The sequence below is a fragment of the Rhinoraja longicauda genome, chromosome 18 (genome assembly GCF_053455715.1).
Source record: "Rhinoraja longicauda isolate Sanriku21f chromosome 18, sRhiLon1.1, whole genome shotgun sequence".
Lineage (NCBI taxonomy): Eukaryota > Metazoa > Chordata > Chondrichthyes > Rajiformes > Arhynchobatidae > Rhinoraja > Rhinoraja longicauda.
The window spans coordinates 6,712,674-6,726,295 of record NC_135970.1 but is presented as its reverse complement, the minus strand read 5'-3'; the positions used below and the strand labels follow the sequence as shown (position 1 = coordinate 6,726,295).

General features: G+C 45.2%; 2 protein-coding genes across 2 annotated transcripts in view; one reads left to right on the top strand and one right to left on the bottom strand.

The window, feature by feature from the left end:
* LOC144602214 (oxysterols receptor LXR-alpha-like) overlaps positions 1–13,622 on the top strand; it is a 442,571-nt gene that overhangs the window by 89,685 nt on the left and 339,264 nt on the right. The window lies entirely within an intron of this gene.
* LOC144602053 (AP-2 complex subunit alpha-2-like) overlaps positions 1–13,622 on the bottom strand; it is an 81,518-nt gene that overhangs the window by 33,640 nt on the left and 34,256 nt on the right. Inside the window, exons 10-11 of the mRNA XM_078414735.1 lie at positions 11,746–11,883; positions 5,220–5,402 (exon numbers count right to left, since the gene is read on the bottom strand). Of these exons, the coding sequence (XP_078270861.1) occupies positions 5,220–5,402; positions 11,746–11,883 (321 nt within the window). The remainder of the gene's footprint in view (positions 1–5,219; positions 5,403–11,745; positions 11,884–13,622) is intronic.

Here is a 13,622-nt window from a genome sequence, read left to right as displayed (position 1 = left end):
CCTGGATGCTTTCAACAGAGAGTTAGATCGAGCTCTTAAAGATAGCAGAGTCAAGGGATATGTGGAGAAGGCAGGAACGGGGTACTGATTGTGGATGATCAGCCATTATCATAGTGAATGGCGGTGCTGGCTTGAAGGGCCGAATGGCCTACTCCTGCACCTATTGTCTATGGTCTATTGTCAATGAAATTGGAAAGTAAGAAAAGCAGTTAATTCAGCCTCACTAATTGCTCCTGGTGTTTGTCCTCCATATAGGCAGAGTATCCATTCCTCTACTCCATTCCTTTACTTCCAGCTACACATTTAAAAAAAAATTGTATAAAACGCCATACATGCACTGAATTGTTGCAAGGTGTCCAATTGCAAGGTAACAAACAAATATTGACATTGGGCCTCAGGAGGTTAGGATAGGTGATGAAAAACTTGGGAAGAGATTAGTTTTAAGCATTTTCAAGAAAATTCCATAATTATCTGGATGGCTGAAAATATGGTTTTCAATGATCAGGAATTGAGAAATTCATGAGGCCAAAAATGAAAGAATGCAGAGTTTTGATGGGTTACAGAGCTACAGTAAATTACAGACAGAAGGGCAGTGGTCTTAGAGGGTGATGAACATAAGAATAAGTTTAAAGTTTGTGACTGGGAGACAGCATTATTCAAAGATATCTGGAATTGGAGAGCAGTGTTTCAGATGATGTCAAGTTTATGGAAGGTTCCGCCTGGAAGACTATTCAAGAAAGCACTGAAATAATTGGTCAGTTGGAAAGAGAGATTTGGTTAAGCGCTCCAGCAACAAATTATTTTAAAAGGGACAAATATGACAATGTTCTGGACTTGGAAGTAATCCAGTTTTACGTTAGACAAAATCTTGGGTTGAATGCTCGGTCCAAATTCTAGCAAAGGCAAGGTTGTAGCCAGTGAGGCAGATGGATTTTGCTTCCAGTCATCAGAAAAAGCCTGCATTTATCTACTCCGTCAATCACAACTTTAAACACTCACAAATCTAATCAAATAAAGATCCAAGGTACAGGATTTGCAGCAATGCAGATGGAGTTTTAATTCACCTTTCAAAATGTATTTTAGATGTGCCTCTGTTTCAAAATGTAACATTTTAATTTCTAATTATCCACAGGCAGAGCTTGCTTCTTAAATAATTGTAACCTTCTTGTTTGCTTTAAAATTCAGTTTGAGGTATAGACAGCCCAATCCATTTTCCAAAAACCACAAATTCTCTGTTTATAGCACATTCGTCTGAAACGCAGTGCTTAAAAATATAAATTAAAAATAAATTTTACCTGCCATAACATCCATTTTCCTTGCACCTGAAGTGACTTGATGGTTTTTTTTCTGTTTTAAAGGTGTTTTATTTAAAGTTGTAGATGAATGCATTAAAAGATAATTGAATGCATAAATTTGATGTTATTATGAAATGTATTTAATGCCACAATTTTATTGATTTTAAAGCTTATTTTAGATATTAGACATTTCAGTTTCTGGAGATAATATTTGTCAGATGAAAATGTTTCCCCCCAAAAATTGAGAATCACTTGTTGGGAAGGTAATAAATATAGGCATACTTCAGAACAACGAATGCATTAAAACTATTGTCCACATACTGTTGACCCAGTGGAAAGGGACATTTGTTTGAGGAAAAGAGGTATATGTTAATAAAAATGCTGTGTTACATTATGATTTCACATGTGGTTGATAATGGAATTTGTGAAATAAATATTTAATATCCATTTCAATGAAAGGTTAATGTCTTCCATCCTTGACCATCTTCCAAATCAAATTATCAGTTCCTTGGTTTTACTGATGTTGAGAGCAAGGTTGTTGTTCTGGCACCATTTGGTCAGATGATCTCCTATCTATACTCTGATTAATCGACATTTGTAATTCATCCAACAATGGTGTCGTCGGCGATTTTGAAGACGGAATTAGAACTGTATCGAACTGCATAGTCAAGTGTATAGAGTGAGCAGAGCAGGGGTCTGAGCATGCAGCCTTGAGATGCTCCTATGATGATGGTTATCGAGGAGGAAGTGTTGCTGCCAATTTGTACAGATTGTGGTCTATTGATGCGGTAGTCATGGATCCCGTTGCAGAGAGATGCGCAGAGTGATGACTGTGCCGAACACTGAGCTGTAGTCTATGAACAAATGCCTGATGTGATATTTGTGGAGTTTTATAAGGCGGTGGATGGGGTCCCACATGACAGGCCAGTCAAAGCCAAAGGAATCCAACAGAGAATGGCAAATTGGATATCAAATTGGCTCCATGGTAGAAAGCAAAGGTTGATGGAAATTCATGGTGTTTTTATGACTGGAAGTCTGTCACAAAAACGTTTCCACAGAACCCCCTTAGCAGCCCATTGTTTTTTGTAATATTAATCATTTGCACTTAACTGTACTGGGCATGATAATGAAACCGACAAATTATACAAAAATTGGCCGTTTGGATGAAGAATTTTGGACTACAGGATGGGTTGACAAATTGGATACAAAATTGGCAAATGAAATTTAATCCAGAGAAGTAATGTATTTGGAGAAGTGCAAAAAATCAAGGAAATATACATTAAATCTGAAGATATTGAGGTGTGAAGGAAAACAATGTATGTCCATAGATTTTTAAATGAATTACAAATTGTTTAAAAAAACATACAGCATGCTTTCATTTATTAGACGAGGCATAGAATGTAAGAGCAGGGTGGTTAAATTAAAATCGTATACAACTGTTAAACTGTACTTGTTTTACTTAGAGTGCAGGGACCTGATAGAGATGTACAACATTTTTTCATGTAAAGTTGAAGCCATAGGTTGAAATGAGGAAAAATACGGTTAGAGCAGATCAAAAGAATTTTAGTTTTCATCCTGAGGACACTGCCTGAAACTGTGGTGATGGTGGTGAGTACTCTCACAATGTTGAACAAATGGCCATGTCACATTCCGTCCTTTCATCCAGGGCCCAATACAGATCAATGTGCCACTCTACAACTATAGACAAATAGATTTTTAAAAAGGAGCAAAATCTGGTCCCTTGAGCCTTGTTCAACACTCAACAAGGTCAAGTTTAGTCTTGTAACAGTCCTTTAAATCCCTGCCCACACACCAACAACGTTGGTGCATTATTCCATCTCATATGGGCTTTTAAATAACAAGTATCATGTAGTAATTTGTTAAATGCCTTTTGGTAATCCAGGTACAGTACCCACTTATCCCATTTGTAATATCCTCAAAACAAAATTAAGTTTGTCAAACATGATTTTTCCACTGCTAACAGTGTTTAGTCATCATGTGAGTATATAAATGCCTCATTATTATCTCCTTAATGATGGAATCTGGCTTTTTTTCTGACAGCTTGTCAAGTTATCTAGTCCACAATTCCCTATTTTATCTTTCCTTCCTTTTGAAAACAGAAATTTTACATTTGTTATTTTTCAATCACTAGGACTATTCCAGAATTTTTTTTAAATTGGAAGATCATCCAGCATCCCTACAATCACCTCTGGATTTGTTAGATTTGAGACCCTTTACTTCTTTAATATTTTCTCCCCAATGAAATTAATTACCTTTAGTTCCTCACTGCCATTAGAAAAAAGAAGAGAAAATGTTATAAAAACTGCAATATTCCAGAATTTCTCGATTTTATTTCAGATTTCCAGCTTTTGTCATGTTTTGCTTTTGCTTCACTGTCTAGACCCTGACTTTCTCTATTATCACCACATTAATTATACTCTCACATTGAGGAGAAATGTAAAATATTTATTTATTTATCGTACCAGTTTCAAAGTCGTCTTGTTGAGCCTCATTGTGTGTACTCATTCTAACCTCGCATATAGCTAACAATGGCTTGTTTCCTTTATCATCGTCACTTTTTTGCATATCTTTTAATCATTTGTTCTATATCTCTCACATCACCCGTCTATTTCTCTCATTACCCTTTCGCCTGACTCTCAGTCTGAAGAAGGTTCTCGACCCAAAAATGTCAGCTATTCAATAGACAATAGACAATAGACAATAGGTGCAGGAGTAGGCCATTCAGCCCTTCGAGCCAGCACCGCCATTCAATGCGATCATGGCTGATCACTCTCAATCAGTACCCCGTTCCTGCCTTCTCCCCATACCCCCTCACTCCGCTATCCTTAAGAGCTCTATCCAGCTCTCTCTTGAAAGCATCCAACGAACTGGCCTCCACTGCCTTCTGAGGCAGAGAATTCCACACCTTCACCACCCTCTGACTGAAAAAGTTCTTCCTCATCTCCGTTCTAAATGGCCTACCCCTTATTCTCAAACTGTGGCCCCTTGTTCTGGACTCCCCCAACATTGGGAACATGTTATCTGCCTCTAATGTGTCCAATCCCTAATTATCTTATATGTTTCAATAAGATCCCCCCTCATCCTTCTAAATTCCAGTGTATACAAGCCCAATCGCTCCAGCCTTTCAACATACGACAGTCCCGCCATTCCGGGAATTAACCTAGTGAACCTACGCTGCACGCCCTCCATAGCAAGAATATCCTTCCTCAAATTTGGAGACCAAAACTGCACACAGTACTCCAGGTGCGGTCTCACCAGGGCCCGGTACAACTGTAGAAGGACCTCTTTGCTCCTATACTCAACTCCTCTTGTTACGAAGGCCAACATTCCATTGGCTTTCTTCACTGCCTGCTGAACCTGCATGCTTCCTTTCATTGACTGATGCACTAGGATCCTTTTCTGCAGTCTGACTTGCTGAGTTACTCCAGCTTCTTGTGTCTATCTTTGGTTTAAAGCAGCATCTGCAGTTCCTTCCTACACATAAAATATTTATTTGACGTCACCAGCATTTCTTTATTTAGACCAATGATAACCTGTGGTTTGTATTTTATTTTTTGTTTCTTGTTTTGTTCTTAAATAACAGTGTTATATTTCGTAACCAAATCTGCTGACACAATTCCAGAATCTAAGCAAGTTTGGAAAGTCATGTGAGCCATGAATTAGTGTCTTCAGTTGGAAATTAGCAAAGACCTTTATAAAATCAAGTAAATATTATTTGGTATTATGTGCCATAGAATGGGGTATTACAGTGCAACATCCACAAATCATTATTGATATACACAGGGAATGTGGAGATATTTGAAATGTTAGGTAATTACGTTATTCTGCATTAGATCGATTTCAAGGAGAAATCAGCTTCTCGTGCCACAGAATTGAATAGCTTCTATCTCATAATGAACTTGCCTCAAACACTGTCTTGGCTGCATAGCCCTGCACGTCGTCACGATTGATGATGATCTGAATGACTCGATGCCACACCTCCTCACTCACGTAATCTCCAGCAATTCTAATCAGGTTCAAGATAGTGTCGACATACCAAGAGTAGTCCATAGCATATTTTTCCGCCAGGATTGCTACTTTAAGTACCTAGAGGTAAAAAAATCAACGGTTGAAATGTACAAGAATGCTCAATGGTCAGACTGATCGATTTGAAGACTTAAGCATAAAATCGCAGTGCCACTCAATTAAAATTGCGGGGATGGCTGCACCACTGATGATGCCATCATTCAGATGAGATATCAAACCAAGGACTCATGATCTCTCTTAAATGGATTTAAATAACCACATGGTTATATTTCAAAGAGCAGGAGGGGTGCAATTAGACTTATATACAGCACATAAACCAGTACTTCAGCCCCACCTGTCCAAATGGACCACGATGCCTCACCCGCACTAATCTCCTTTGCTTGTGTTTGGCCCATCTATATACTAAAACTCTCGTTTGTTTGTTTATTTGTGATCGAACTTCAGCAAAACAGTACAAGATAGCGCATCAATGTTAGGCCCACCTTACTCGCCGTCGTCGCTTTAATGATAAAAATGGTCGTTTTATTGAAATTGGTGTTATATTTTTTAAGTTATTCACATTTTAAAGTTTTTAAAAAACCAGCGCATGCACAGTCGGGGCCGGACCTCACGTAAGATGGCCGCCAGACCAGCGCCTACACTTACGTAAGATGGCCGCCGGGTGACTGCTCGTGCACAGTTGGGCGGAGGGTCGTCATTTTCGTTCAGCTCCCACTTCCCGCCAGATGTCCGATTGGTTCCACGGCCCAACTGTGGGGAGCGTCACCGCCGCCGCCGCTCCAAACCCTGGGCGTCTCCTTCACTGATGGACCCGGAACCGCCGCCACTCCAAACCACGGGCGTCTCCGTCACCGCCAACGCCAACCCGCCTAGAGCCCCCGCCCCGCTCCCAACCCCGGGCGTCTCCTTCACTGCAGGGCCCAGGAGCCCCGCTGATCCATCGCGCCGCCGCTGCTTCTTCTTCCAGCTCTAAACCCCGGGCGTCTCCATCATGGCCGCCATTCCTGCTGCCGCTCTCAGCCACAGGCGTCTCCTTCACCGCTCAGCCCCGGAGCAGCCGCCGCCGAGCAGTTAAAGGTCAGACTAATTAGACCAAGCGGACCCGCTGGGCCCAAACGCCTCCCGCATTCGCTTAGCGCCCGACTCCCCACCCCCTCCACTATTCCCCCCCTCCCACCCCCTCCTCTCCCCCCTCCCTCCTCCCCCCTTCCTCTCCCCCTCCCTCCTCCCCCCTCCCTTTTCTCCCCCTCCCTCCTCTCCCCTCCTCCCCCCCTCTCCCTCTTCTCCCTCCTCTCCCCCTCCTCTACCCACTCCCTCCTCTCCCCCTACCTCCTCTCCACCCCCCTCCCTCCTCCCCCTCATTTCTCCTGTCCCTCTTCTCCCCTCCACCCCCCCTCCTCCTCTCCCCCTCTCCCTCCTCCTCTCCCCCCTCCTCTCCCCCCTCCATCCTCTCTGCCCCCTCCCTCCTCTCCCCCCTCTTCTCCCCCCCTCCATCCTCTCCCCCTCCCTCCTCTCCCCCCTCCCTCCTCTCTCCCCTTCTCTCCCCCCTCCCTCCTCTCCTCCTCCCTTCTCTCCCCCCTCCCTCCCCTCCCTCCTCTCCGCCCCCTCCTTCCTCTCCCCCTCTTCTCCCCCCTCCCTCCTCTCCCCCCTCCCTCCTCCTCTCTCCTCTCCCACCCCCTCCTCTCCCCCTTCCCTCCTCACCCCCCTCCCTCCTCTCCCCCCTTCTCTCCCCCCTCCCTCCTCTCCCCCTCCCTCCTCTCCCCCCTTCTTCCTCTCCCCCCCTCCCTCCTCCCCCCCCCCCCGACACATGCCTTGACACATTCCCGCCGCTTGCCCCACCGCTCGCCACACCCCGCCTCGCTGCGACTCTTGCCTCGCCTCGCCACTCGCCCAGCATCGCCAGTCCGGGCCGGGCCTCGCCGTTCATGGGGCCTCTCCTCGCCACTACGCTCACTGGGCCGGGCCTCGAAGCTCGCCGGGCCTCGACTCACCTGGCCGCTCGCCAGGCCTCGCCTCGCCGGGCCTTGCCATGCCGCCCGCCGGGCCTCGCCTCGCCGTCCGCCAGGCCTCGCCACCTGCTGGTCCTTGCCTCGCCGTCCGCCGGGCCTTGCCGCTCGCCTCGCCACCCGCCAGGCCTCACCGCTCAGCGGGCCTCACTTCGGCTCGCCGGGCCACGCCTCGCCGCTCGCCGGGACTCGCCTTGCCGCCCGCCAGGATTAACCGCTCGCCGGGCCTCACCTCGCCACTCGCCGGGCCTCACCTCGCCGCTCGCCGGGCCTCGCCTCGCCGCTCGCCGGGACTTGCCTCGCCGCTCACCGGGCCCCTGCCTCGCTGGGCCTCACTTCGCCTCTCGCCGGGCCTCACTTCGCCTCTCGCCGGGCCTCGCCTCGCCGCTCGCCGGGCCGGGCAAGGCATCGTCGCTCGCCGGGCCTCGCCTCGCCGCTCACAGGGCCCCTGCCTTGCCGGGCCTCACTTCACCTCTCGCCGGTCCGGGCAGGGCCTCGCCGCTCGCTGGGCCCCTGCCTTGCCGGGCCTCACCTCGCCTCGCCGCTCCCCGAGCCTCGCCTCACCTCACCTCACCGCCCGCCCGCCGGTCCTCGCCTCGCCCCCCGCCGGGCCGTTGTGATTTGCTGTTGAAGACCACTGGAGCAAGTATGTCTTCAATGAAATTAGGTATGTGCAGTTTTAAATTAAACTCTTTCTTCATAACTTAGTCATACATTTTATGCCATTGTTCTTTTATTCAATATCAAGAGAATTGGGATTTGTACGGAAAAAACAAAATTGAAAAACCAAAACAAAACAATTTTTTCTTTGTTGTAAAAAGTATTTCTGTCAATAACCTTTCTATAAATACCAGAATATACTCATGATAGGCCTGACATTGTACATGTAGTCCAAGAACTACAGACTGTTGGCAATAATAGTCGTTTTTCACACATGAATGTAGCACAACGCATATGTGCATTTGGCGTGCATACTTTTTTTTGCTGAAAAGTTGCATTACGTGCCATATTATGAATTTGATGTAAAATTCTGAATTTTGGACATCAAAATTATGAATTTTTAAAATCAAATGTTGGGAGGTCTGTTCATGAACCATACTGCGACCACATCTCTCCATGTTGGAAGAATGGAAGATGCAGAAATAGATTCCCGAAGCTGTTTATCTGAAGCACAAGGTGTGGAGATGAGTCACATCCTCTGTACAGGAGACGATCACTGGATATGGGAGGAATTCAGGGACATCAAGAAGGACGCCGGGATCATCCTATTACTTCTGAATGGGTGGTGCCCTGTAATGCTCAACTCTTGAAGTTGTTCAAATGTCACATCAACGTAGAGATATGCTCCTCTGCAAAGTCGGTCAAATACGTGTTCAAATACACCTTGAAGGGGAGTGAGCAAGCAGTTTTTGGAGTTAACAGGGATGATGAAATTGCACAGTACTTTACTGGCAGATACATTGGTCCGTCGGAAGCAGTGGGATCAATCCTTGGATTTCCAACTCATGAGAGACGCCCCGCTGTCATTTGACTCCAGGTACATCTACCACAAGAACAACAAGTCGTCATCAGAGTCAATGCTGGTCGGCTGGTGAGAAATGAGGATATCACGAGAACAACTTTAACTGAATTCATGAAATTGTGTTCTCGAGATCAATTTGCAAGAACACTGTACTACGCTGATGAACCCCGATTTTACACACGGAACAATAAGAAATGGCAAAGAAGGAAGGTTGGGAAGATAGTGGAAGATCTTCCAGGTATTTTTGAAGCCAACGTTCTGGGACACGTGTATACCATTTCTCCAAGATGTGACCTCTACTACTTGAGACTGCTTCTCCATCACGTAAAAGGTATACATCCAGTATCCTTCGATTCATCGAGGACGCATGACGGACGTATTCTTCCTTCCTTCAAAGACGTCTGCATAGAAAGAGGTTTGTTGCAAACTGACGACCATTGGCAACAGACGATGGAAGATGCTGAGCGGACAAGACTCCCCGAAGCAATGAGAAATTTGTTTGTTTTGCTGACGATTGCTGAGATCAACACTTCTCGACAATTATGGGATCGCTTCAAGAATTGAATGTCTGAAGATTACCTTCAAAGAGAACGGAGAACAATCGATGATGCAAATGTTTTTCATGATTGATGAGAGGCATCATGATTAGGCTCTGTTGTATATTCAAGGCAAGCTTGTGAATTACAACAAGACACTGGGATACTTTCATGTGCCACTACCAAGACATGGAAGGATGAACCTTGACGGTGACAATCCAGAATTGCTGAGTGAACTGCAGTACAATAGACCTGAACAACAGTGATTTGTTGAAAAGAAGGAGCCTCTGCTGAATGCTGAGCAAAGAGCAGTGTATGACCATGTGTGCAGCTGCTTGCAAAGGAATGTTCCTTCAATGTTTTTCATTGATACACCAGCAGGAATGGGCAAAACAATTCTCACCAATTTGATCCTCTCCAAAGTTCGAGGTCAAGTTGATGTTGCTTTTGCTGTAGCATCCTCTGGTATAGCAGCTACATTGATGCCTGGTGGAAGAACTGCACATTCTCGATTCAAGATACCCATCGAAGTGACCGATAATACAATGTGCAACATTGAGAAGAACTCCAACATGGTTCATTTGATCAGGAGTGTGAGACTGATTGTTTGGGATTAGTGCCTGATGATTAGAGGGAGAGCTTTGAAGCAGTGGACAGAACTCTTCGAGATTTTTTTGATTTGATTTAGAGATACAGCGTAGAAACAGGCCCTTCGGCCCACCGGGTCCGCGCCGCCCAGCTATCCCCGCACACTAACACTATCCTACACCAACTAGGGACAATTAAAAAAAAAAAAACTTTTGCCCAGCCAATTAACCTACATACCTGTACGTCTTTGGAGTGTGGGAGGAAACCGAAGATCTCGGAGAAAACCCACGCAGGTCACGGGGAGAACGTACAAACTCCGTACAGACGGCGCCCGTAGTCAGGATGGAACCTGAGTCTCCGGCGCTGCATTCGCTGTAAGGCAGCAACTCTACCGCTGCGCCACCGTGCCGCAAAAAAGAACGATGAGCCTATGGGTGGCATTCTTACCTATTGTTGTGGCAATTATCGACAACTCCTTCCTGTTGTGAAAAGGGGAAATGATATTGATGTTGAAAATTCCTGTCCTGGGTTGCCCCCTCGACTCAGTGCAGGTGGTGGGAGAGAGGATGATGGCAAAACTAACATCGCTGCTGGACAACGACTCCCACCCCATGCAGGACACTGTCACTGCACTGAGTAGCTCCTTCAGTGACAGACTCCTTCACCCCAAGTGCGTGAAGGAGAGATATAGGAGGTCCTTCCTTCCCGCTGCTGTGAGACTGCACAACCAGCACTGCTCCCAACAGACCAGTCAACAATAACAGCTAAGAACACACAGAAAACTGATGACAATTGATGTATTTTTTATTTATAATGAATGATCTCTTGCTCTCTTGCTATCCACTTTGCTGCTGTAACACTGTAAATTTCCCCGGTGTAGGACGAATAAAGGAATATATTATTATTATCAAGAAATCCTATTAATGTTCAAATTGTTATATTTTGTTATTCACATTTTAAACTTTAATAAATCCCTTTTCCACTTGCTGTGCCCGTCAGCCGCCCATGCGCAGTAATACCTCCATGTTCCACGTCACCATGGAAACCCGACGGGCGGGAATGGCGGCGCCGCCGGAGAGCCCCTAAGAATGGAGGGGGGGGAGATAAGGGGGGGTGGAGTGGGTGACTGGGGGGTGGGAGGGGAAGGGGGGGTAGTGGGTGGGGAAGAAGGGGGGTTGAGGGGATGGAGTGAGGGAAGGGAGGGTGCTAGACCAATGCAGAAAAAAACACAATTTTAAAGAAAAATCGTGATTTTCATTGAGATTTATTTTAAAAAAAATTTAAAGCCATTTATTTTAAAGAAAAAAGTGCAATTTTCCCCACATCACAATGGCAACCCAATGAGTTGTGGGTCCAACGGGTCCACTTGGTCTAGTATCCCTCTAAATCTGTCCTATCAATGCAGTCCAAATGTTGCCCATTTCCTTCTCCTTGGTGAAAACAGAAGCAAAGTACTTGTTTTGTACCTCTCCAACATCCCCAGAATCCACGCACAAATTCTCTTCTCCCTGGTAACCTTATTTTTAATATAGGTTTGGAAATTTCTTTAATCCGACTCACAAAGCCATTTCATGCCCACTTTTGGCCTATCTAATTGCCCACTTGAGTTCTTTCCTTCTTTTTTTATATTCCTCAATGGCCCTGTCTGAATTCCTGTTAAATGACTACAACTCACCTCCAACTAAGAACAGATTATTCTGTCTTTACTCCAAAATACAGCAGAAATACATTCCAATACAAGTAGAACTCACAATTTCTTCTCGAATAGAATAATCGGCATTTTCCAGGTAATACAGCATTTCTGCCACTATTTGTTGGGCATTGCTCCGGTCACACATGCCATATAACAGGTCCATTGCCCTCTGTCGCACACTTACATCCCTCTCGGTCTGAAACACAGAAATGCCCAAATTAGGAAATCGTTGAACTCACTGGGCTGTTTTATAATTAGGGCAATAAATGTCTTCACATTAAGATGCAGTGAAGCTTCACAATCGCTGTCCTTCAAATGGCACGGTTATATATACAGTTTTCCAAAGAGCTGCCAAATATCGTTACAATCTAAGGAATTAGCTAAGAGTGAAAGGAACAGAAGGGGAAACAAAATAAATTAAGGTGGGCCAATCAGTTTAAAGCCCTTAGGCTCATAAAAGACTGGTTTTATAATTGTGCCATATTGAGGATAATTTAGCTAGAATATTATAGATGAAACATAGAAACATAGAAAATAGGTGCAGGAGTAGGCCATTCGGCCCTTTGATCCAGCACAACCATTCAATATGATCATGGCTAATCATCGTTCCTGCTTTCTCCCCATATCCCTTGATCTCGTTAGCCCCAACAGCTATATCTAACTCCCTCTGATGAATAGCTGTGGCTGCAAAAAAAGGTGGGCATGGAAGCGCAAGGTGTACTGCGCATATTTGGACTTGCTAATTGTGCTGTGCAAAAACAGAGGCACTGATTGAAGGTTTATCCTGGATTGGACGACTTTAGTTGTGGGGTGAGGATTATAGAACTTTACAGTACAAAGCAGAACACCTCTGCCCAATTCCTCCTTGTTGACCGTGATGCACATCTATGCTAATCCCATTTGCCTGGATTGGGCATGCCTCTAGGCCTTTCCTATCCAAGTACCTGTCCAGATGCCTTTTAAATGTCGTGATTGTATCTACCTCCTCTGTCTGCTTGTTGCACATATTCATCACTGTCTGTATGGAAAAGCATGACCTTCACATCTCCTTTATATGTCTCTCTTCTCAGCGTAAACCCGAGTCCTCTGGTTCTTCTGTGCCTTGACAAAAATGTTGACTATCTATCCTGTCTACGCCCCTCATAATTGTATAAACTATCTAATTATGTAATCATATAATAGGCCTGCTTTCTCTGTAGCAAAGGAAGCTGACGGGTGCCCTGATAGGAATATATAAGATTAAGAGTGGCATAGAAAGGGGTAGTCAAAATACTTTTCCCTTGGTTGTTGTATAGAACAAAATGACTCCACTGTTTGAAAGTGAAAGGAAAGCGTTTTAAAGGGGATCAAAGGGTAAGTGATTTTGCACGGAGAGTATTTGATATTTGGAATGTGTATTTGGAGGAGATGGTGGAATCAGATGCAATTACTAAATTTAAGAGGCATTTAGGCAGATGCTTAAATAAGCATGGAGGGATAAGACCAAATGCAAGCAAGGGTTGAACCACCTGTTCCTGTACTGCCAGACTCCGTGAATTAGTAAGTACTAGACCAAGTGGACACGTTGGGCCCAAACCTCTCCTGCATTGGTGCAGCACCCTGTCCTCCCCCCCTCCCCTCTCTCCTCAACCCCCTCCCCTCTCTCCTCAACCCCCCCTCCTCTCCCTTCTCCTCCACTCCCCCCTTCCCCCCTCCCTCCCTCCTCCCCTCCCTCTCCCCTCCTTTTAAACTTAAAAATGTGAATAACTTAAAAAAATATAACACCGATTTCCGTAAAACTACTTGCATTATCACTAAATGGTGAGTAAGGTGGGCCTAAAATTGTCATGCTATCGTGTACCATTTTGACTGAAGTTCAGTCACAAACATGATAACAAACGAGAGTTTTAGTATATAGATAATGGCCAGGCCAACAATGACCTACCATCAGAGGCA